The sequence below is a fragment of the Tamandua tetradactyla genome, chromosome 6 (genome assembly GCF_023851605.1).
Source record: "Tamandua tetradactyla isolate mTamTet1 chromosome 6, mTamTet1.pri, whole genome shotgun sequence".
NCBI classification, from domain to species: domain Eukaryota; kingdom Metazoa; phylum Chordata; class Mammalia; order Pilosa; family Myrmecophagidae; genus Tamandua; species Tamandua tetradactyla.
Window position 1 is genome coordinate 93,506,437 of NC_135332.1, and position 25,705 is coordinate 93,532,141.

The window sequence follows — 25,705 nt, forward strand, 5'->3', positions numbered from 1 at the left end:
TAAGGAGCTTTTTTGGCCAATGCTTTAAGATTTTCTACATAGACTATCATGCTATTTTGAACAAAGTTCTATGCTTTCCTCTCCAAATCTGCATGCCTTTTATTTCCTACTCTTCTCTTTCAATACTAGCCAGGAATTCATTTACCCTATTGGATAGTAGCAGTGAGAGGAGACATACTGGCCTTTTGCCAATCTTAGAGGAAAAACATTCAGCTTCTCTTTATTCCTTACATTTTACTACCATGTGCCTGAGTTTTCAGCTCTCTTGTTTCTTTCATCCTACATCTCCTTCTCATCTCTGGCCTGCTATTATCAAAAGGACGGGGAGAATCAGAGCCGTAACTTTAAACGTTGTTGGGGTATGTTAATTAACTAGCCACATTTCAGCCTTCTCATCTCTAGTTGGAATAATTTTGCCTATACCCGTGGCTTGCTAATGACTTTTTGGGATGCTGTTTGAAAAAATCTGTTTATTAATTTAATACATGAATGTCTAACATTGATTTAGGTGTTGTGCTAAATGCTTGGGATAAAATTGTGAACTAGATACAAGTCCTGCACAGAGAACTCTGTTGTGGGGGAAAAAAGTGAGGGATGCAACCTATGCTAATAACCATCGTAAGTGCTATGAGAGTGCTAAGTATACATAGTATATTTTTAGTAATTAGAAGCTACCTTCTTAATTATTTTAACTTCACATTTATTGTTTTTTTTTCTCAAATTGTCAAAAAGAGGCATAGGCATTCCCTATCTCTTTTCCTATCACAAAGATTCAGTACAATTTCCCAGTTAATCATCTCTAATTTTCTAATTTCTGCACTGTTCCCACTTCTTCCTCCTATTTTAACATATCTAAAAATTCTATATTTGAAATACATGATGTCAACTTTTTTATTTAATGATGTGTATTTATGTAACTGTACACTTCACACAAAGTGAATTATACATATATATATATATAATACTCAAACATGATGCAATATTTCAGATGGCAGGAGTGATAATAATTATGTTTTTATAGAAAGCACACCAAGATTTTAAAAGAGCTATTTTTATGATGTCAATGTTGATTAATAAGATATCTATATACAGTCCAATATTATTCATGGACTCAATCAATTTCATTTTGTAAAGAACAGGTATATTCAAGAAAGACATTTGAGATGTGAGAGGGCAGGAGCACTAAAAAATAACCAACTATACCTTGGGTTCCCAAAGGGCAGTGCTATGTCCCTAAGCAACTGCCTTTAAAGTTGTATTTACTAAATGCAACTACAGACCAGCGTGTAGGTATCCTCAGATTTCTGAGTTGCGTAACTGAAAAGATACCTTAATATCGCCTTTTTATCTTTTGTTTTGGGGGTGAAAGGAAAGAACCACATGAGGAGAAGTAGAAAGAGGGGAGAGTGGCAGACCCAACACAAACATGAAAATAATTGGGGAAATGTCAGCAAGTGGCCAAGGGCTAGAGTTATTTGTCCTTTTATGCCTCCTACTGCCTACCATGACCAACTGAAAATTTAGTTTTTTTCAAAACAAAGTAATTTGTTTTGTCCATTTCTTTTAACTTTCTTAAAAAGTGACCTAATGAAGCCGCAGCCTGTGGTGGAGATGCTGAGCTGCATATGCATGTGAGTGTGTCTGTGTGCTTAAAAAACATTAAAGTAAGTGTGGTTTCTGAGACTTCCAGCAGTTTCTGCTGACTCCAGTTTCTCCAAACTCCCCTCTGCATCAGCAATTTTGTATTTGATGTGGAGCATGTTTTAAATATTCTCCACCAAAAATTGGAAACCAGGCTTGTAGCTAATGAATAAAGGCATCCCAAAAGCCTTTGATAACCCCGGTGAACTTGCTTGCTATACCTGGCAAAGGAAAGGAGTGTTTGAGCACACGCTTAGCTGTGGAACAGAACTCACACCAAGTTGCTCTCAAGGATAATGATTGTTAGACAAGACATTCTAGGAAATTTAGGTGATGGATTTGCTAAGTGAAATGCACTTGCTCTGACAGATTGGAATCTCTATTTTGAGGCAGCTGAAGTAGGCTGCCTGAGCTGCAGGCACTGCTGGTTTTGATACTATTTTAAGGAATCAAGAGTTTATTCCTTATGGAAAATGGATTTAGGGAATAGTTCCTGCCTTCCAAAAACTTTGGTTTAGTTTGATAAGCAGTTTTGCAAAAGCTTTTTTGCCTGTTTTATGAGAATAAAGATCACCATTTAATTCACCCATCCTTGAGTCTGAAACATCCGGTATTTGAGCTGATCTGTGGTGTGTGTGAGATGGATATGCCTATTCCTTTTCAATTATGTGACATTCCCAGTAAATATTTCATTTATTTTAAATTAGACTTTGCATATGTATAATGTATGCATTTACCTCCATTTTTGTTTTTGTACATGTATCTGTGCTTACATGCATGGGGTTTTGCAATATAAATGTTAAACACTACATATTCTCATGCTGCATCAATAGGGGAGGTGACTGCACCCATATGGGAAGTAATTACAATAATATGCTTACAGATAAAAATAGAGGTTATTGTATTACCGAATATGAAAACTGTGTTTTTTATTTCAGTTTGCTTTTTATAATTTAGAATATATGTATGAATTTATTTGCATAAATGATTTTAACATTGACTTGAAAATATGATTTGATGACAGGTTATGAGTAAAATTACTGTATTTCAAGTAGTTGAAATAATTTCATCGTTTTTCAAAATGAAGGAAATTTATATTACTGAATGCTAACCTTTTGGACTAATGGATTTTTAATAAGTGTATAGCAATCAACAACCAACAAAACCTATTTTTATAAATCAAAGTCAATAATACTTCATATACCTCACTTTTTAGTATGGTGACCTTATGCTTTAAGCATTATTTTGCCTTTATTCATGAAAACTAAAAGTTTGGCTAAAAATGAAGGAGGCGTGGAATCTTGCCAGAATGGTGAGGTTTTAGCATATTAATGCAGCCCCTACAAAAAAAACGGGGATATCATGACAAAATTATGTTGTTCCAGTGAGGGAAAGAATATATCTATAATTATGAAAGAGGGAGCAGTACTTAGATTTGGAAATAATAATGAAGCTAAATAAATATATTATCTTGTTGGGGAGATACAGGGACCAGAAAATAAATATCTATCCCAGATACAGTGGCATTTACAGGAAGAGACGGGTGGGTGCCTTGAATTGGTGACTGGTAGAGGAAGAAGGCTCAGGCATGTTTACTTAGCGGGGCAGGTTATAAATGAAAGCATTCAACTCCTCAGTGTTCCAACAGAATAACTGCCTTAAACAGAACAATATTTACGTTTTTAATTGGAAGTTTAGGTATTTGTCCAATTGCAGCTCTTTGTGATCAAACATCATCTTTTGTGGGTTTTTCAGTTTCAAAAGGCAGTCGTTGGATTATTGTTTCCGTTGTGAAAAAAAGGGAAACTCATATTGAATATTGATAACATCATTATCATTATTACTTAGGTGTGTAATCTATCCTTTGTTCAAACATGTAATTATTTCGAACCAAGTGTTCTTACAGTTTCAATTTTAGATATACATGAGTCGTTTATGAGCTGGAACAGATCTACCTCCCAGTTCATCTCAAAGCTCCACTAGCAATATAGTACTGAAGGAGATAAGACCTTGTCTGACAAAGATAATATTTAACAATGACACTGATGTGCTTTTACATAGTCAAAAACTGGCCATTGTTTATGCAACAAGAATATGTAAGGTAAAAATGAGAAGAGGGTGGGCCACAGTGGCTCAGCAGGCAGAGTTCTTGCCTGCCATGCTGGAGACCCAGGTTCGATTCCCAGTGCCTGCCCATGGGAAAAAAAAAAAAAAAAAATGAGAAGAGGCATAAAAGTTAAGCTTCTTATATGTGTCCCTCCCAAAAAAGTTAAAAAGAACTTATGTTTTCAGATTTAGGAGTTTAATAACACAGTAGTCCCTTGTATTTTGACCAAGAAGTTATTCACCTTGATTGAAAATTATAAAATACTCCATGTATTGCAGGATTTGGAGTTTCTATACTGTCACAATAATTTTTAAACCAGAAGTGTAATGGTGTGGTAACTATAGTATTAGGAGATACTAACCACTTTTAAAAATCCTGTCTTTCAGGAAAGAACGGTGACCATTAGAAGACAAACTGTAGGCGGATTTGGATTAAGCATAAAGGTAGCCTGCTTTCCAGTCTATCGCTATGAAGGCCATGCTGTAATGCCTGCATTTCTGTGTATTTTATTTTTACTAATTAATAATGAGACAAAAATGTCCATAGCAAACTCCTTAATAATTGTTCTGGGCTGAAAATTAGGTAGGTTCTCACAAAAATCTTGGCATCCTTTATTACTCAATTTAGAAATTTGAGAAAAGTATTTGAGATTTTTTTTTCCACTGGCATTTGATATAGCTCATTACCGTTCTTTACTGGTTTCATCTGAAATATTAAATGTGACATTGTATTGCATGTATCTCCCCCTAACCAACCAGAGTCAGAAATGTTGAAAGGTTGAGCTATCAATTAACTGTCAATAAGTTTCATACTGATAAGATCTGAGACTAAGTAATGTATTAGTTTACCCATACTTTTGTTTAATTTTTATTTTTATGTAAGAAATCAGTGAAGTGCAATGTTACATTGCCAAGCATATTAGCTAAGCAAATCTTAGCACTTGATTTATTTAAAAAAAATGATCATATCTATTCATTTCCATTAATAAATAAATTTTAAGGGGCTCTTATTTCTATATATCAATAACAAAGATGAGCCATACCTACAATTTATCCTCCTTAAAGCAAACTAGAAATTTTTAAAAGATAGGAAGTGATACAGATATAAAATGGAAGAATTTACCAAATAACTTTACACACCCTTTACAAACCTACATAGATAAATGAAATTTAACTTTATTTTGATTCTCGGGTTAGGCAGTTTGCTTATTTATGTAGGGTGAAAAACAATTATATCTCCAGTGTGTATTTCATAAAATTTTAACATGGCTCAAGTTGACTTTATGAAAACAACTCAGAAAAGAGATCAATGGGTAATAGTCTAATGTTATCCGTAATAATATGTAGACATATTGATTTTAAAGTGCATTGAGGATTTCAGTTTGTTTTCACTCCAAGGCCAGGAAGGCACACAAAACGGATTACAATGTGTGGATACCCTGGAATCCCAGCACTCTGTACAAGAGAGGTTTTTCCCTTTCCTTTTTGCTGAGATGTTTATTGAGATTTGCTGCCCATGAAGAGAAAACACAAACTCAGAGGGAGCAAACGACAACAGTAAGAGCTGATTTCATTTTAGAAAAGTATTTTTACATACCCTGGCACTTATCTCAGTTTCAGAGTGGAATTATATTAATTTTATGCCAGCGGGAAATGTCCTTTTCCCATTTTACTGTTTCTATTTGTAATTGACTGTCAATAATTGACTTATTTATTTTTATTGAAGTACCACAGAATTAAACCAAGACCGTTGTTAAAGCATCAATAATCTAGCCAAGTGAATCTTTTCAGCTTAATATTATTATTATTTCAACCCAAGCAATGGCTCTTATACACATAATAAATAATGTCAATTAAATTTTGTGAATTAAAATAAGTTTGCATTTTCCATTCAACGTTTTGACCACAGCAGTAATATTTGAACTATGATCAGTGCCACTGTTAGGAGGTTTGGTAAAAAAAAAAAAAAAAAAAGAAAGAGAGGAAGAAAATTGTTTTATACCTCTTATTACTAACTAGAAATAAGAATAGCAACACCTTTATTTGTAATATTGCTTTTCATCCCAAAGGGACTCATTTTCAGTTTTTTCATTTTGGTTTTTTCAATACTTACCTCTGAGCTTTGGTTTTCCATTTTTTCAGCTATCACTCATCCTCAACATATTTCATATATTATGATTTATTTGTTTATTTTAAATAGTTTATTAAATCTCATTTTTCCCTTGCCCTGATATGTGTGAGTTGCATTAACTACTATTTTTATCCATTAGCACTACTTTCTTTAGATATTTTCTATATATAATGAACATTTCAAAAAGTCATTCCAGGCTAAAAGCAAAATTAAGATTTTAATGCTGAACCATTTACTTTTTATTCTCAGGAGCAACTTGACTCTATAACTATGCCTATTAATATACGCACATATGTTTATCCTTATTTGCTAATTACCACTAGCCCACACTGGAGGTTTTGTAGTGCGAATTATTCATTAAGACTTTGAGTGTGTCTCCTGGAGATAGCAGAGGGAAGGCGCACGTGAGATGAATGAAGAGGTATTTGCCAATACAGCTGATACTCTGGGGCAAGGCGCTCCTGAACTTCAGTTTTACCTTCCAAAAACTCCTTCACAACTTGCTGCAGGGTACCAACACGTCCTTTTTGTTCAGAATACCTAAAATATTCTACCTTGTGCTGTTAAACATCAAGGGCCACTGGCCATGCTCCTGGCGAGCTAACTTTTCTGGACCGTTCTCGCCGCGGTCAACATTAGGCAACTTGGTATTATACACGGTGCTACCGCATCCTCAGGTTACAGACAGACTTCTTGTGTGGGTTTACTCGAATGCTTTATTTATTGACACGCCTTAGTGACTGTAGGTTGTGAGTGACGCACAGCTCTGTCTGCCTATAAAGCCTTGGTGTCATCGTCAAGTGCAAAGCCTCTTCGCTTTGCAAATCGCTCTCTATCCTTCATCCCCATACAAGTATGCGTAGACGGTGAAATCAAGTCAGCCGTTTTCTCCTCTTATTTCTCTAGCTACTAAGAAGGCGCTAGTGAAACTTCTAGAACAAAAATAGACAGTTGTCTTCGAGGTTGAGGCAGTTATATGTCTCTACAGTTTAATTCTGGGCCTGTGACTCCTTCCCTTGAAATACGAATGTCTGATACTTTGTAGAACACATTGATGAGGCTTCCTCTCTCAAAAGCTCGTAAAACCCCAAAGTAAAGGAGGAAAAATGAATCTAGCAGAAGAAATGAAGGAAATACTGTGGGAAATTTATTTTTTCAATATTATCTACTTTCCTATTTTTCTATCATTTTCTCATCTTTAGAAAATTTTTGGTTTACAAAACCAAAATGTTGTTAGGTGCTTCTTACAAAATCTGAGGCTCTCCTTTGTAAATCGTTATTAACTCTTTTAAAATCAGGTTCACTGATTATAGATAATTTTGAAAACAACCATCCAACATGAATTCGGGAATCAATTACATTGAGGTTTAATGTAGGAAGCTCTAATTTAACTTAGTGGACAAATTTATCCTTATCTTCTTAAAATCCCATCATTATATAACAGTGTTTTACCATGAAAGGTACACAACAAACTTACTAGTATAGCTACATAAATTCTAAATGAGAGTAAAAAAACAGAGAGGAAAGAATGGCCTCTGAGCCACAATGAAAACCTTGCAATAGTGCTGCATGCGATGAGGTTGGATATCTGCCAAGAGAAGGTGCTACACCTAAGGGCTCCCTTATTCCCATCTCGTAGTTTAGATTAACTATTTGTCATTAGATGCTAAAGACAAAAAACATTCTTTTTAACCTCTGAAGAAGGTACCCATCTTTAGATAGCAGGTACTGTCTTTGCTTTCTTGTCCCTTTTTGCAGTTATCCTTTCACTGCCCTTTAGCAAATCTAATAAGATCCAATAGGAAATTGAACTGTAATGTAATTACAAAAAATAGAGGGCATGAAATACACACATCGATACCTGGCTTTTTGTCTCTAAACCTTTTCACCCCAGCTCCCTTCTCCAGCACCTTGACCTTTCTCTCAGATGGGAGACTCAGAGCTTTTTGCATCAGTTTACTTAAAATTACAATCTTCCAGTATCCCTTGTTTATTTAAGCTATTTTGGATCCTGAATTTTCTATTGGAGGCCTTTTTATATATACTATAACTTGGGATTTTTCTTGATGATTCATGTTCTTCAATTATCATTATTCCATTTATTTAGTCTTCTTTGATTAAAATCTTTATGAGAAGATGCAAACTTGTTTTTTTTTTTCCTTGTATCAGTTTTTGTTTTTTTCTTTTTCTCCTTTTCTATGACTTCCACAAAAGCCATAAATATGCATAAACATGCAAAATATGGACTCTTTCCACTGAGGAGAGCTTATTCATGTATCTGTTCTCAGTAAAACCACCCATTTCCACTAGCATTTTCTGGCTTTTTACTTCCAGCTCTGCCATGCGCAGCTCCTTTCCCCCCTTCTTCTGACATCTGATTCTTCTTGTAAACTCTTTCTTTCAAGTATTCATTTCCTCGTGTCTAGAGCATCCTGATTCTTGTTTATGAAACAAACTTATTCTTTACAAGTACATCCTCAGGTATTACCAAATATTTGCAGTATTAGATCCAATATCCTTGTATTTGTGACTGTTCCTTGTCATAAGATTTAAAATATGCATAATCCCCTTAAATCAAGGAAGTGTCCAGGATGATATTGCAGGGGAATGGTGAGGCCATGCTCAATGGGCCTGTGTCAAACATCTTTGTTCTCAGTACCAATGAAAGCCTATCATCTGCTTTAAAGCAAATCATGTTATTTGATTTTTGCCTGGGAAACCTTAAATTTCCCCATTTATGTCCTGAACTAAATTCCCTTAATTTTAATATAGCTGGACTGCCCTCACAAATTTCATCCAGTAAATGGAAGTAATCACACTTTTAGTTGCAATTTTATCATTTATGCTTTCCCTTAAAATTTATTTTCTAACCAATAAAGTCATATCTGAAATTAGTTTAGAATTTTTCTTAAAGTTCCAAATATCTGACATGCAAAAAGACATGTTTAGATACCAACCAATTCAAATTCAGGAGCAATTTTACTTTTAAAGAAGTCTTAAAAGATTTCTTAAAAGAAGCCATCCATTTTGTCATGGAGAGAAGTCTGAAGTGTTGACTGATGAGTAGAATTGTAAATTTGACCTCATCCTATCTCAACTGCCCTTTTCTTCCTTCAAAACAGACCTCAGGGACAGGTTTCCCACAATCCTGTCATTACCATGAATTAAAAATTATTGTAAGTGGAGCACGGGTGGTTCAGTGGTAGAATGCTCACCTTTCATGTGGAGACCTGGGTTCGATTCCCAGATCATACACCCCCCCCCCAAAAAAAAAATTATTATAGCCCATAACAAACTCTGGGATCTGTTCTGTAACTGCTTATTGAAGTGTGTTTTGAAAATTATTGCTTTTTTCTTTCTTTGTTTCGTATATAAAAAAATATACACATTTTTTATGATAAAAATGTCTTTCGTTTTTAAAAACGTGAGCAACTAAAAAAATTCTTGGAGACAGTGGTGGAATGAGAGAAAAGAGTGAAAAATAAAATACTGCAGGGGCGTTGCCTGAGGAGAGTCACACAAACAGCACTGACCTGCAATCCGTGCAGATCCCTAGCCTAAAATACCTGGACCACAATGCGTGCATGCTTTTATTTCTTCTTTTATACTCCCTAAAACTTCATCAATTAATGATTCATTTTAGTTAACCAGCTTTTTCTTCTAAGTAATGGAGACACATACTTAAAATTCTCTCCAATTTCCAAATATCTCTAGAAAATGTCAATGACTATAAACATTTGATTTAGTCATATGGCTTCTTAGCTTTTGCTTAAAATCATTCTGCAATGAATTTTAAAGAATGAAGCAATTTTAGGACTAGAGAAGCCTTTGGCTACAAATGTTCTCAGCAAACATTTGGGAGATAAAAGTAACACATTATTCCTTGAGATGAGATTAATCAATGCACAAGTCAAACTACCAAAAAATGTCCATTTCCTTGTGCCTAGTAAGGGATAAGGGAAGGAGAAAGACAAAGACAATGGATAACAAATATAACGAATGAATAAATGTTATACATTTCAGAAGCCAACAGTATAATGGGAAAGTAATAGAGCAGAGTCTAAGGGATACGAATTTGCAGTCTTAAACGTTTTTGGTTTTAGAACGGTATTAGTTTTCATCTTATTTACCATTTTAATGCCATGTAGTTTTACTCATAAATCTTAATAATAGTGAGACTTTGTTTCATATTTACTATGTGCTACCTAGTATTTCATCTCTACCCCACTATCAAATACATATCATTATTACCTTTTATCTGTTGAGGAACCATTTTAGACAAGTCAGTCCTTGCACAAGCACACACCGACCAAGTAAAAAGCCAGGATGAGAAGTTATTTTAGCTGGTTCCTGTTATTTTCTTCAGAGTGGTAAGGGGCAGGTGAGTGGGTACTGGTTTGGTGAGAGATGTGAGAAAAGAGGATTTGGGCAGTGGGTGTAAATTTCAGGCTGAATAGGACCATTTCTTTATTTTTTGTGTTAGTTCTTTATATTCTGAAAGTAGAAAGCACTGCATTTGCCAGAAAGAAGTTGAATACCACTACTTTTATCAACATACAATCCCTATCTCATATTAAATTTTATTAGCAAATCAATGTTAAAAATGGACATAAATGGGAAGAAAATGTCTGTTCTAAAAATATTTTTATCTTTGAGGTAAATAGTTAGGTTTACTTATTCTGGAGACAGAGAAACTCCAGTGGAATCTACATCATCTTTTCAATAATCCTGTGTTAAATGTGCTATGCTTATTATCTATACAGCATTGTATTCTTTTTGTGCTTGTTTTTTTTTTTTCCCAGCGGTTGTTTCAAACATTCTTAACTATGTTTATCAATTCTAATAGATAAGCAGCTATTTCCAGGATTTACTGCTTTCCCTCTACATAACTTTACTTCATTTACTTCTTTATATCTCATTTGATCAATTAGAGCAAAGCACTATGGCGATATTGTTGGCTGTTCATTTTCTTCTCTTAATTGGTTAGGGTGTGCTTGCACTCAAAAAGAAATCAATACTAATTAAGGAAATACAGATGAATCTCTTTCCTGTCTTACGCGTGCCTTTTCTGACTTTCGTCATCTCTGTGTGCAGGCAAACATCCCCGTTGTCACTTAGCACACTAAGGAGCCATGCAATTTCAAGGTGCTTGGCTCACCTGCATAGAACAACTTAGATAATGGAGATACTTAACATTTCATCTTGTATTTGGAATTCTAAACAAGATTTCCTACAATGAGCAGCATTACTATGCATTGAAGAGAATGCCTATTTAAAGATATTACCAATATATAAATGTTTAGGGAAAGCTTGGAGGCAACTGTTATTAATGATCGAATAAAACAGCGAAACTATAAACAGGTAGATAAGTTTTATGGGGGCATTATCTATTTAGTGGGGAAATTCCACAAGTTTATTTAAATTCTTCCCGGTGTCCACTGAACATGATCTTTATAGTCCACATATCTTCTTATAAAAAACAACAATTTTACATTTTTTTATTAAAAGATATGCAGTACATGATTTTCTCTTTCCAGGGAGGAGCAGAGCATAACATTCCAGTCGTCATTTCAAAAATTTCCAAGGAACAAAGAGGTAAAATATTTACAGCATTGAGTAGTAGTAATGCATTCATGGGCTGTTCTTATCAAGGAATAAGATGATATTTAAGAATAATAAATTAGCATGTAACTGGCTTACTCTCAGTTCCATGTGAGAAGGCAGCAACTGGTCACTTCCGATTATTGAGTCATATTGTTTATCACTCCATGTGAGTGTTTCTCTCAAAGAAGAGGAGCTGTGATGAAAGATGATACCTTTTTCATGAATTAGGGACCTCATAACCTTTTAATTGTTTCATTGAACAAACCAATTGCTGATAAGTCACATCTAGCAAATATCTTTTTTCAGTTCTCATATGCAATTCAACTCAGTTCTTTATTTTGAATTTTCACTAGGAAAATCAATGAAGATTTATATATTGTTGCATTGATTGAAATAAGTATAAAAATCTAATGTTTAAAATTAAACTTGGAGTTGGCCACAGAGCTAATGCTTTGAAGGTCCAAGTTTCAACACTTTCTTAAAGGACTTCTTATAATTCTAAACATATGAGAGAATTTAGTCATTCCTCCAGAATAGTGACCGATTCTGGCAACTTAGGTCTGAAAAGGTTCAACTCAATAGAAATATCTAGGTATATTTTTCAGAGTTTGAAGTGGAGTGAATCATTTTCGGTTTTGCATTCTATGTGAGTATTTTAAGAGGCAGACATATAAAATATTTGAAGTTTTGCTTTGTTTTATCAGTTTTGACTTTAGTTAAAAGCTCTTTTATTAGTTGAAGAAGAAAATAATCAGAACATAATTATTTTCTTTTTTGTTGCTATTCATAGCGGAACTTTCAGGACTACTGTTTATCGGGGATGCAATTCTACAGGTATGTATTTTATCATTACTTTCTATGTGCAACCAACATGTAAACTTAATTTACACTGTACCATGTGAAATTATGCTTTTCCTTTCATTGCAGATAAATGGAATTAATGTGAGAAAATGCAGACATGAAGAAGTGGTGAGTTTACTTTATCCTAATGTCATAATTTTCTCCAAGTGCAAATAAGGACTTCGTGTATTGCTGAATAACTGTTCTTATTAATTGGGAAGATATGACATTGCCCACCTATGCTATCATACTGTCACATCACTTCATAATTGATTTTTCCCTATTAGAAACAGGTAAGTATGATTCATAATGAAATATAATTTGAAGAAATACTTAGGGGTAATCATTTGTTATATTTTTCCAGTTTTTCTATTAATCCCTGTTTATGAATGCATGTCCACTAAGTATGCCTTTGGGTGAAATTTATCTCTAAGTTTTTGCAAATGTTCAAAGGCTTATAAACAATCCAATATAAGTCTATGAAATCTCGTATATGGCAGGGGCAAATGGAAGAGCATGCAAAGATTCTGTTCCTGTGTGTGGGAGTGTGTGCATTAGAAAGTCAGGAAAACAGATTGGTTGATTGATTTAGAGGAGTCTAGACTGAAATAAGGCAGAAAGGTTTCATATTAGGCTCTCAGCAATTTTTGCAGTGATGACTTCTTGTTAAAATGCAGATTCTCAGCCCTATCTCAGGTATTCTAATTCAGTACACTCAGGTGGGCGGAGGAATTTATATTTTAACAACTATCCATGGTGGTTCTACTGCAGGTGTTCTCTATGTGGCACTGTGAGAGATGCTTAAGGGCTCAGACGCTTCTGTTCAGGATGACAAGATGACAAAGGATCATATAGAAAAGAACAGGGCAGTGTGAGACATTATGGAAAATGTCTGTCGTGGCTAACGAAACTTTCATAGAAACCTCATTGCATTTATGCATCAGTTTCCATTGTAAAGGTAAAGGAGGAATTATGTTTAAAAATGAGTACTCAAATGTCAAACAAAATGAAAAAAGCAAAAAACAAAAACACCAAAATGCTTTAAGCCTTCTGCTTTTCGCAACTCTAGTCTAGTTGGTTTTTAGATAAATTGCCCCTCAATTAAATGCTATTTGTAGAAAACTGTTCTCATGTATTTACATGCAACTGGTATATAATTTCAAGCCTCAAAGAGGTAATCTCTAGTGTGTAAAAAATCACAAATAGTAATATTAAGGCAGATTTTTGATTTTGTCCCCTCTGAATTACTAAACAAAGTTCACTAGGATTTATCACTCTCTTCCTCTCAAAATCGTATATTGCCACTCTCCGGTGAACTTCCTGTAAAATACAACATTTCAAGTTCCAAATTTCCTACAAATCTGTACAGAGAAAAGCACTGCTTTAGAACAGATTTTTAAAAGAACAAGAGGATAGCACACCACGGAGCGCTCTGCTCGAGAGATTCATATGTAAAATTTAAATACAGCCCTGTAAGCAAAGATACTTTTAACTTTCATCTTTTTTCATAAGTACAAAGTAATCTTAAACTCATTATCCGGGGAGTAGGGAAAGAAAGTGCATTCTCTTTTGAAACCACATGCTGTTAGATGGTGTCACGCTTGCAATTTGCTCTTGAGAGGCAGGCAGGACGCTTAGACAAACTGTGCTGGGGCTTTGATTAAACAGATCTGTGTACTACGAAGGGTCAGTCTGCACTAATAAAGCTGCTTCTTATGGGGCTTCTTCTATTTCAAAGAAAAGGAACTTGAGATCATACTGCAAATTATATGTAATCCCTTGCGATAAAGTTTTTATATTTTTGAAAGGCTTAACTTTAGCGGCTTTGAAATAAAGGTACTAATATTCTTACAGAGCCCCAATCTTTCGCTTTCCAACAGTGATTCAGTGCTTTTGTGCTCACTGCTCATTACCTAAGTGATTAGAATTTACTCTTTCAGGTAGGTTGAATCATGTGCCCCAAGGGAAAGAGCAAAGAAACACAAACCTTATGCTTTTCATCTTAATCCCTTTCCTATGGGAAGGAACCCATTGTAAATAGGACTTTTGGAGATGTTATTTGTAGTTAAGGTGTGGCCAACTGAATCAGAAGAGGTTTTAGTCCTATTATCTTATGAAGTCTTATGAAGAGAAAATCACAGGGGGAAGGTGAGCAGAGAGAGACTGGAAGTCAAGGGACCTGGAAGAGAAAGGACAGTTTCCCTTTGTGCTTTGTCATGCAAAGGGGAAAGCCAGGAACCCAAGAAACAGCATGGCCAGCTAGGACACCCCCGTTCTTCAGGAAAAGATTTTGCCTCGCTCACCATTCAATTTTGGACTTCTAGCCTCACAACCGTGAGTCAGTAAAATTCCCTCTATTTAAGCCAACTGAATGTATGATATTTGTTTTAGAGCCAGGAAATCAAGACACACCTTGGAGGGATTGAAATATTAATGAAATGTTTAAGAACACTTTCACGGACAGAAAAAAACAAACAAAACAAGCTCAGAAAGGGTCAATGTTTTTGCAGTAGCATGTGGATCTATGCCATTCTGTCTTTCAAGGCAGTGATTCATAGGGAGTTCCAAATTAAAAAACACATTGAGTAGTAGCGATAATATGCCATTTGTGCATCTATCTTTTTATTCAGCTTCTGTAAGCACTGCTATTGTTATTAATGTTGCATCATGCCCCTATCAGCTTTGCTCTGAGAAAGCCTTAAGCAGTAGAGCTATTACTTCTGTGTCAGGGTTATAAGATTTAAAATATTAGGAAAGTGGGTCTCAGTGGATCTGTGGATGGAATTTTTTAGTCAAATACCTAAAATTAGATCGTCTAAGCATTTGCAACTACACGTTTCTCATATTCTTAGCCTGGGCATGCACGCGGTAAGGTAATTTGGGGCTCCATGCATACCGCCTAAAGCGTTCTTCTCACTGGAAGACTAAGTTTTCTCCGTGCTAAAGACTAGGACAGTGCCAAGTGCAACATGGGGGGAAGATAGCAGAATTCTATTTAAATAGGCATTTTTAACTCTTAGAAACTGGTGCATACACACCTCTTACTAACATTTTAATTTCAGACAAATGAACTTATTATTTATCTCCCTCTATTACTCATCTGTAAAAATGAATAATATAACCTTCATGAAGATTGGATGAGAGAGCTGTATATGAAACTGTTAGCATGGGTCTGGGTCTTAATAAAATATGTACTATTTTAGTCTATCTAATGATGTCCTACAAGATGGCACCCCTCTCTCTTTTTTTCCCATCAACCACATTGTGTCATTGTTGAACAGTGTCCAGTTATGATCTGTCCTTGAGCATAGGAGTTCCCACAAAGACACAGAGCTGAGGACACGCAATAAATTCCCATCAAGGCTCATGATGGGAGTGGCAATGCCTAGCCGGGCGTTTTCCTTTTTTATTTTTCCTAGATGAACATCTTTTATAGTCCAGGACTTGCATCCATAAGAAACCCAAAGTCCCTTTCTTAGTTTTCTAGGGTTGTCATTAAAAATTTCCGAAAGCTGAGGAGCTGGGCTGGGGGCTGGGGGCTTAAAACACCAAGAAACTGTCTCACAGTTCTTGAGACTAGAAATCCAAATCGAGGTGTCTGATAGGTCCCTCTGCCTATGAAACCCATAGGGGAGATCTTGCATGCCTCTTCCTGGTTTCTGCTGTCATAAGGCCCTCTTCCCTGGGCCGTTCTCTCCTCCCCTTCTTATAAGGACACAAGTTGCATTGGATTAATGCATAATAACCCATTATGATCCTTCATGTACCAGATTCCTTCATGGACAGCTGGATCTATTATCGGTACTAATTCTAAGATTTAATGTGTGCTCCTTACCAATAAACCCTAGACACATTATGCTGATTGCCATCTCTATATCAAGAAATCTCTCTATTAATTGAGCTACCTATTTCTTTTGTTTAGTGGGAAAACTGATCACAAATCAAAAATCTCTTAAGTGCCATCCCTGTATTCACCAAGAGTAAGTTCTTTTGTGATAAGAAAGGCCATATAAATACCTTTTATGTGTTCAGCTTTATTACTATTTTTACCTTACCACCATACAGGCATCTTTTCTTTAGAATTGTCTAGCTATAAAAGTATACAAAAATGGAGAAAAAATATTAGGAAAGGGCAATATTAAAAATACGTTGATTTATAATGATACTCAAAATATAATGATCTGTGCACATTAAGGATAAAAGAGCATAATAGCTATATTAGAAGAGTGTTGTGGAAGCATTCTGGTTCTAACAATCAATATTGTTGGAAATGAGGATCCATTAGTACAATTGAAATTTCCATCCAGTAAGACTTTTAAAATGGGGTGAATCATCATTAAGCCAAGATAGATGATGCCAGAGTTTTATTCTAGAAGAATATAATTAGTTTCAGGATTGAGACATCTGGTTCCCAACAAAAGAGTTCATCTGGTCTTCATTTGTATGCTCAAATTGATAGAAAATATTAGATAACCAAAATGTAAATAATTATCTCTCTACTTCTGAATCTGTTACAGTGAACCAAAGTCTCGAAAAGTTTCAGAATTCTATTGGAAGCAGAACATGTAGCTAGAATTGTGTGTGATAAAATGATCCATTCATACAACAAAAACAAAATATCTTCATTGTGATAAAAATAATCCAAAATGCTGTTTATAACATTTTAATTGTTATGATATATTCTTAACCTAAGGAAACATTCCTATTGGAATAAAAATAACATGCTTTTTAGGCTTTGATTAATAAGAAAAAATTAAGAGTTACATTCTATTGTCCAAAAATAAGACATTATTTCTATGTTGGAAAGCACAGAAGGTTTGATGAATCACCAGGGAACATTTTGAGGATGTAGTCTTGGCTGACAAATCATTTTATATCTTGGCAAAAAGATTTGAGTTGTCCTTGAGTTACAAATCATGTTTAAATTAACTGTAAAAATTACATTGCTCAAAATTTAGAAACAGACTCTCAAGACATAATTAATACTTTGCATAAGAATTCTAACTGTTGGTCTGTTTTTATGTTTTTTTGCAAAAACTACCACAAAGGAAAGTCATATATGAAACATATAACTTTTAATGTCCCCAGTAGTTTGGGAAATATTAACTGCAAAGACTAAAAATAGTGCCTGTGCTATCTCTGGTTTTGAAAAGAAACAAAATATTCAGAATCTGCCTCATTTACACTTGTAGGAGTTCCTTCTTTGCTGTCCCCACACTTCTGTCCCCTAATTAGGTTATGGATACAGACGGCACTGGACACATTTTAATGAAATGCATGTTTTTTATTCCTGGCTGCTGCTGATTCTCAGCAAATCTTTATTCATTCTCTTATTTTTTTGAGTTAGGCTGGACAGCTTATATTCCCAATGACCATATTTTGTATGTCCCCCTTAATATTGAAATGAAAACACCAGGATTCATGTCCTTTTCCTTATGTCTGGTATTCTGTGGTACAACTCTAATCAATTTTCATGTAGAGGTAAGCAGTGAAGGGTTGATAAGCAGCAGGTACAACTAGATCGTGTCTTACTGGCCAGAGAAAAAAGTCTCCTGAGGTAGCTGCAAGCATGTCTATACTGCTTTATAATCTCCAGTAGAAGCTCTGCCGAGTCACTCCCCAGCTCAGGAAGTTGGAGTAAGGAGGGAAGATACGTGTTACACAAATCATAAATTTTCACAGAGCTTTTGAATTTTATTTTCAAAATGATAATGTCAATCAAACCAAAAGGCAAGTAGTGGAAAGTGCATGAGAATGGAAGTTTGAAGACCTGAGTTAATTTATTTGTTTGTCACAGATGGTGATGAAGGACCTAAATCCTTCTTGCCCTCAGTTTTTCTTATCCAAAACATGAATGGTTTGAAATGGGTCACTACTAACATCTTCAGCTAATAGGTTCAGTTCTTTCATTTTAAACCCACATGCATGTCTAACAGTTTCTCCTTTTTGCAAATGAAAAAGAAGTTATCCCCAGAATGGTCATGATTATTCAGATTGCTTTTTTATTTCGGGAACCATAAGTCCAACCAACTCATGACTGAACCCCTGGAAGAGAGGTCATTAATTAAAAAAAGAAAACAAAGCAGAAACAAAAACAAATCCTTTTGGAAAACACCTTCAAAATATCAGCATGCAAGGAATGAATGCACCGCTACTGCTAAGAGAACGCCTCTCAAAAAACTCTGGCCCCACTCTGCACCCATGACTTTAGAGGCGCCCAGGGAAGCGCTGATATTCAGCAAGGGCAGTAATGACTGCATATTCAGCACAGGGGGCCAGAGCTGACAGAGACAGAAGCATCAGAGAGCAGGCAGCAAGCAGCAAAGCAGTGGCTAAGCACTGGGTTCGTCTCAGAAACATTGAGGTACAGCTGCGTTTTGTGGAGGTTGAGATTCTGCAGTTTTATGGGGAAGATAAAAATGAGACGAGAGAAAATGGCACAAATTCCCCAGACAAAGAACACTTTCCTTTGGACCTGAGATGGTGTAAAGACGTCTAAGGATCAAATCCCAACCTGGCACTACCTGAAGGGCTTTTCAGGTGGCCTCTGGAGCTATATGCTGTGACATAGTTCAGAGCTCTCAGGCTGCTATAAGCTATGACAGGAAATTTGGGCAGAATGTGATTCTCCCACTTAGAGATCTGAGACTTGGAAAGGCAAAACTCCAAGATCCTGTAGATGATTCTTATGTCTAGGGTCACCCAGCTAGGAAGTGGCTCTTTGGGTGAATTTAAGGCAGAAAGATAATCTGTGGCTGTCCGCTTATTTTTAAGGATATCTGGGAGCCCTAAAGTAACTGTTAAATATTGTGCTGTGGAAATTTTTATAGTTATTCTCGATAGAACCCAGGATTTGTATGCAGAACAACCTATTAACAAGGTGCCTTTTTGTTTGTGGGTTTGGATGTGAAATACCAGAGCGCAACTATGTTTGACTCTTTTGGAAGAAGTATTACCTTCCAAGAGACAAATTTAAGACCTTTCAATTGGTAAGTATGATTAATTTTAAGTAAGTCAATGAAAGATTGAGGTTAAAAGAAGTGTTTCTTGTTCTCTTCCCTCTGGAAACTGTTGTATATGATAGCAAAGGGATTTCTTAAAAAGTGGAAAATGGTAAGGATAGGAAAGGAGGTGAGAGAAGACAGTAGACAGATGGTTTTAGTAAACTTTAGAAAGAGACTACAGATAGTTGAGAGGAAAATGGCCTGAGAAGATCTGAGAAAGCCAGAGCCAACTTCCAGCAAATATTCATGTATAAAACCTATTTGTGGTATGGGAATTGTGGTAGCAGGGTTATTAAAAGGGAGAATTGAGGTGGTAGAGCTAAAAAAAAGGATATTGACTTAGAATTGAATAGGTATCTCTGAGTACTGGAGCCCTAGGAAAACAGGGGGCATGGGTGAGGCTCTGCACTGGAATAAATTGGGAAAACATTCTGAACAAAAGGTTCTCAGCCTTTGCCAGAACACTGGCATCCAGGGTTTTACCACTAAGGTAAAACCTAAGGTAAAACCTAAGTTTTTAAACCTAAGGTTTAAAACCTAAGGTAAAAACTAAGGTTGTAGGGTTCATCATTAGTGGAAACTGTCTATGAGAAATGAATAAATAGCACATTTATTTGGCATCTCCTAATGAGCTGGGTTCCTACTAATGGCAAATTAAACATATATCCTGTACTCAAATCTGGCAATTCACTTTCCAGTGCATCACTGTTAAATATTGATTAATATTGAAAAGCCCCAACATTTGAAGAAAATCAGCTTCAAAGCAGAAGCTAAAATAAGTCAAAGCAAAAAATAAATTAGGAAGAAAGAGATAGTACAAGGTTCCAGGAAAACAAAACAAAACAAACAATACTGTAATATCCTCAGAGAGACATCAGAAAGTATCATATAAATAAAACAAGACCAGGGTTATATAAAAAAGGGACATGCGGATAATAATGAAGAGCTCTTGGCTATTAAAACTAGGAACAGAAACACTGACAAAAATTAAGCACTATAGAAAGATTAAAAATATAAAGTTTGAAAACCTCTAAAGATGGAATAAAAATAGCAAATAAATGGACAATAAGAAAATAATAATAGAGAGATTCAATTCAAAAATCCTAAAATCATACTGTAGAAGTTTCATGAAGAAATTGGAGGGAAAAAAGGCATAGTTACTATCAAAGAAATGAAAACTATCTAAACTGATGGATATGGACAATATAAACAAAATACTAAAAAAAAAAAAACAAGAAAAAACACCAAGTATATCTCTGCTTCCTGTGAAATAACATCACATTTGATTTTATTTTTGCATTTGTCTAATGACTAAGGATATTGAACATCTTTTTCATGTTTGCTGGATAGTCCCATATCTTCTTTTTAAATTAGTTTATTTGATGACTCATTCATATTTAAGTACTTTTTTTTTCTTTATTGTTGATACAAGTCAAATATATCATTTGAATAGGTCTTCTTCCGGTGTTGATTGTTCATTCTCTTAACGTCTTTTGAAGCTCAAGGTTTTTGACTGTCATGAAGTCTAATTGATTTTTATTAGTTTTATTTTATCTATTTATTTATTTATTTATTTACATGGGCAGGCACTGGAAATCAAACCAGCATGGCAGGCGAGAACTCTGCCACTGAGCCACCGTGGCCCGCCCTAATTAATTGCTTTTTAAATCTAATCAGTTGGACTTTTGGTGTACTATCTAAGAAATCCTTGCTTAAATCCATGGTAATAAAGGCTTTTTGCTGCTTTCTTCTAAGAGTTCTATAGATTTTGTCTTCAAATTTAGGTTTTGATCAATTTTGAGATACTTTTGTATATAGTGTGAAGCAAGTTAAAATGTAATCCCAGCACTGCTTTTTTTTTTTTTTAAAGACTATTCTTTCCTATTGAAATGCTTTGACACTTTTGTTGAAGGTGAATTAACATGAAATGTAAAAGTTTACTTCTAGATTCTTGACACTGTTACATTTAATCTATTTGTATTTGTTTATACCAGAAAACAACTCTTGGTTATTGTAACATTGTAGTACGTTTTGGAATCAAGAAAATGCAAGTTCTTCAACTTTGCTGTTTTATGTCATATTTTAATAAACTTCTTAGTTTCACACTTAAAAATTGCAAAGATAGTACTGAGAGTTCCCATGTAATCAACACCCGGTTTCCCCTACTACTCACATTTTAATTAGGACAATATATTTGTTACAATTATTGAACAATACTGATACATAACAAAAATCTACACTTCACATTAAGAGTTCCTTTTTTACCTAATTCCATTTTATTGTTCCAAGCTAGGATATCACATTGCATTTAGTAATCATCTTTAGACTCCTCCTGATTGTGACATTTTCACAGATTTCCTTGTTTTTGATGACCTTGACGGTGTTGAAAAGTGCTGGTTAAATACTTTAATAGAATGCCTCTCAATTAGAATTTGTCTAATGTTTTTATATAATTATTAGCCTGGCGTTATATAACCTTTTGGAGAGGAAGATAAGAAAGATAAGGTGCATTCTCATCCCGAAAAAATATTGGTACATATTGCATATCATCAAACATCACTACTGATGTTGGCCTTGATCACCTGGCTGAAGTCATGTCATGTTGGTCTGTTTTCTCCACTGTAAAGTCATTCTTTTTTTCTTTCCGTACCCTTTTCTTTTGAAAGAAGTCACTAAGTGCAGACCACATTTATAAACTTAAGGAATGAGCTGGAGACTTGGGTTTGATTCCTGTAGCCTGTTCATGAAAAAACAAAAACAAAACAAAACAAAAAAAACAACAATTTAAGGAATGAGTTATGCCCTACCTCCATAAGGCCAAGTTTCTAAATGAATTATGTGGACTTCTTCTGCGTGGCAGATTTGTGCATTCACCCCAGTCATTAATTTATTCAATTATTTCTTTATATCAATACAAGCCTTAAATATTTATTTTATATTTTGTGATATAATCTAATACTTTATTTAGCTTGTTACTAAAATGGTTACAGCTTAGGACACTGAGTGGCCTTTCAATAGGCTCTAGTGTCTTTTTTTTTTAATGCTATTTTAAAAAGATATATTCACACACCATATAATCCAACCAAAATAAACAATTTGTGGCCCATGATATCATCACAAAGTTGTGCATTTATCACCACAATCAGTTTTAGAACATTTCATTACTCCAAGAAAGAAATAAAAAGAAAAAAGAAAACCCAAAACATCTCCATATCCCTTATTGCCTCACTTTGATTTTTTAACATTTTATTCACAAAACCCATCCTTAGGGTACAGTTAAGGGCTCTTGGTATAATCACATATTTCTGCATTCACCATTACAGTTAATATGGGAACATTCTCATTTCTTCCAAAGAAGAAAATCTCATACCCTTTGTATTCTCCTATATATGGCATCTAGCTTTGGTATTGTATTTGGTATCGTATTATATTAATTTATTATTATAATTAATAAAATATTACAAGGGTACTGCTAATTATAGACTTACTGTTAATTATATTTTCCTTGTATACCACCCTAGGCTTAATACCTTGTGATAATGATGCACCTTTGTTCTAGTTCATGTAAGAAATGTATTATATTTATACAATTAACCACCATTATTGTCCATTCTAGGATTTGCTAAATTATACAGTCCCAGTTTTTATGCTCTAGCTTTCCTTCTGGTGCAATATATGACTCTAGCCTTTGTCTTTCAACCATACTCATACCTCGCTTTGTTTATTACAGTTACAGTACTGTGCTAACATCACACAGTATTGTGCTACTCATTTCTGAACCTTTACAATCAACTTTATTGGTCATTCTGTACTCTTTAAGCATTGATTGCCCAATATCTGCCCTCTTTCTAATTCCTGATAACCTGTGCTCTCAGCATTAACTCTCAGAGTTTTCTCATTATCATTAGTTCATATTAGTGAGACCATACAGTATTTGTCCTTTCATTCCTGGCTTTTTGCACTAAACATAACGTCCTCGAAGTTCATTCACTTTGTTGCATGCATCACAGCTTCATTCCTTTGTGCAGCCGCACAATATTCCATTGTATGTGTAAACTACCTTTTGCCCTTTTGCTCATCAGTCACCAGACCCTTAGGCTGCCAAAAGCCAATGGCAATTATATTAGTTAGGGTTCTCTCTAGAGAAACAGAATCAACAGGGACACTTGCTAATATAAAATATATAAAAGTGTCTCATGTAACCATGAGAACACAGAGTTCAAAATCTGCAGAGAAGGCTGTGAAACCAACAATTCCAATGGAGGGTCTGGACAAACTCCACAAGAGAGGCTCACTGGCTGAAGCAGGAAGAGAGCCTGTCTCTTCAAATCTTCCTTAAAAGGCGCCCAATGATTAGAGTGAGCATCACTCATTGCAGAAGACACTCCCCTTGGCTGATTACAAATGGAATCAGCTGTGGATGCAGTGATCATGATTTAATTCTATGAAATGTTCTCATTGCAACAGACAGATCAGCACTTATCCAACTAGACAAACAGGTACCACCACTTGGCCAAGTTGACACATGAACCTGACCATGATAGCAATTGTGAATAATGCCACCATATACATTGGTGTGCAAATGTCTATTTGTATTCCTGCTTTCAGTTCTTTGGAGTATATACCTAGTAAAGGGATTGCTGTATAATATGGCTATGCTATACTTAGTTTCCTGGGGAACCACTAGGCTGCCATCTAGATGGGCTGCACCATTCTACCTCCTACCAACAGTCCTGTGTCCTTTTGATGTACCTCTAATGGTGTTTTTGTTTGCTTATTGAAGACTTCCTCCTCTCTGGGATGACACAATGCTTTAGGCTTATCCCACGTATTTCCTGGCCCAGTGCTAGAATCAGCCACTTCTCTAAGCATGTGCTGCCCAATATATTGGAGAATAATACTAGAAACCAGGATCTGGAAACGAGATGTGCTGCAGTGATGGTGCACTCTACATCTCCCTTAGATGACAAAGCATGAAATTGTTGGATGTATACTAACCTGTATATATATCTATAAATATATCTATATGTGAACATCTGCATCTATGTTAAGCTAAACATGAGTTCACACGATCTTCAATTCAACGCATTACCAATTGGGCCATTCTAGCCTCATCCCATTACTTATCTGTCAACTACCACTCCAATAGTGAAAAACTTGACTAAAACACCTGCTACCCATTTATTTTATTGTTCAATTATATTATACATGTATAGCAATATCAGAACTATTGAACCCTACCTCAATGGGAAACAACTTTTTCTTTTTTTTTTTTTTTAAAGGAAAGACAGAGAGAAGGAAGGAAGGATAGAAGGAAGGAAGGAAGGAAGAAAGGGAAACATCTTTAAACATTTTCTTGTTTTATTGTATTTTGTTTTCCCGTTTTTTGTTACATGGGCTGGGGCCGGGAATCGAACCGAGGTCCTCCGGCATAGCAGGCAAGCACTTTGCCCGCTGAGCCACCGCGGCCCGCCCGGAAACAACTTTTTCAAGTGGAGTAGAGCACTTATGTATAGTTTTTTTTTGGCTTTAATATGACAGAGTCCACTCATTACTGAAGTTGATTAGGTAGGCACCATTTCCCATGTCTGTTTCAATGAAGTGTCTTACATTTATAATATTGTCATATTCTTTGGTCACATCATATTAGCCTGTAACCTCTTAAATGATTTCTTTGAAGATTTGTACATATGAAGATTTACTCTTTATGCTCTAAATTTTATAGGTTTTGACAACTGCACAGTGCCATGTATCCACTATAATAGTTTCATACAGGAGAGTTTCATTGGTTCCTTCAAATTCTTCTCACTTCACCTGTTCACCATCACTTCCCCATAAGCCACTATTCACCACGACTTCCCAGTGAACCCCTGAAAACCACTGATCATTTCATTGTCTCTGCAGTTTTGCTTTCTCCAAAGTGTCATGGAATTGGAATCTTACATTCTATAGCCGTTTAAAACTGTTTTGTTCCCATAGCAATATGTATTTAAGGGGGACTTAATTGGAAAATTACTATTCCAACTTAAGGGTGCACTACATTGTAAGAAGGGTGAATTGCTTGCTTCATTTTTTGATTACTGTGAATAAAGCTACTATAAACATTGGGATGGAGCTTTTGTGCAGACAAGTTTTCAAATCAATTTGGCAAATACCTCAGAATGTGATTGCTAGATTATATGGTAAGATTATGACTAACTTTGTAATAAACTGGCAGAATACTTCCAAGGTGACTGTACGATTTTGCATTTCCACCTACAACAAAGGGGATTTTCTGTTGCTGTATGTTCTCACAAGCAATTGACATTGCAAGTTTTTTTTTTTAATCGAGCCACATTGATGAGTATGTTGTGGTACCCCACTTTAGTTCTAATTTGTA

General features: G+C 35.2%; 1 protein-coding gene across 1 annotated transcript in view; it reads left to right on the forward strand.

Moving 5' to 3' along the window:
• SNTG1 (syntrophin gamma 1) overlaps window positions 1-25,705 on the forward strand; it is a 339,457-nt gene that overhangs the window by 44,215 nt on the left and 269,537 nt on the right. Inside the window, exons 3-6 of the mRNA XM_077163302.1 lie at window positions 4,135-4,191; window positions 11,416-11,473; window positions 12,273-12,316; window positions 12,410-12,451. Coding sequence (XP_077019417.1) covers window positions 4,135-4,191; window positions 11,416-11,473; window positions 12,273-12,316; window positions 12,410-12,451 — 201 coding nt within the window. The remainder of the gene's footprint in view (window positions 1-4,134; window positions 4,192-11,415; window positions 11,474-12,272; window positions 12,317-12,409; window positions 12,452-25,705) is intronic.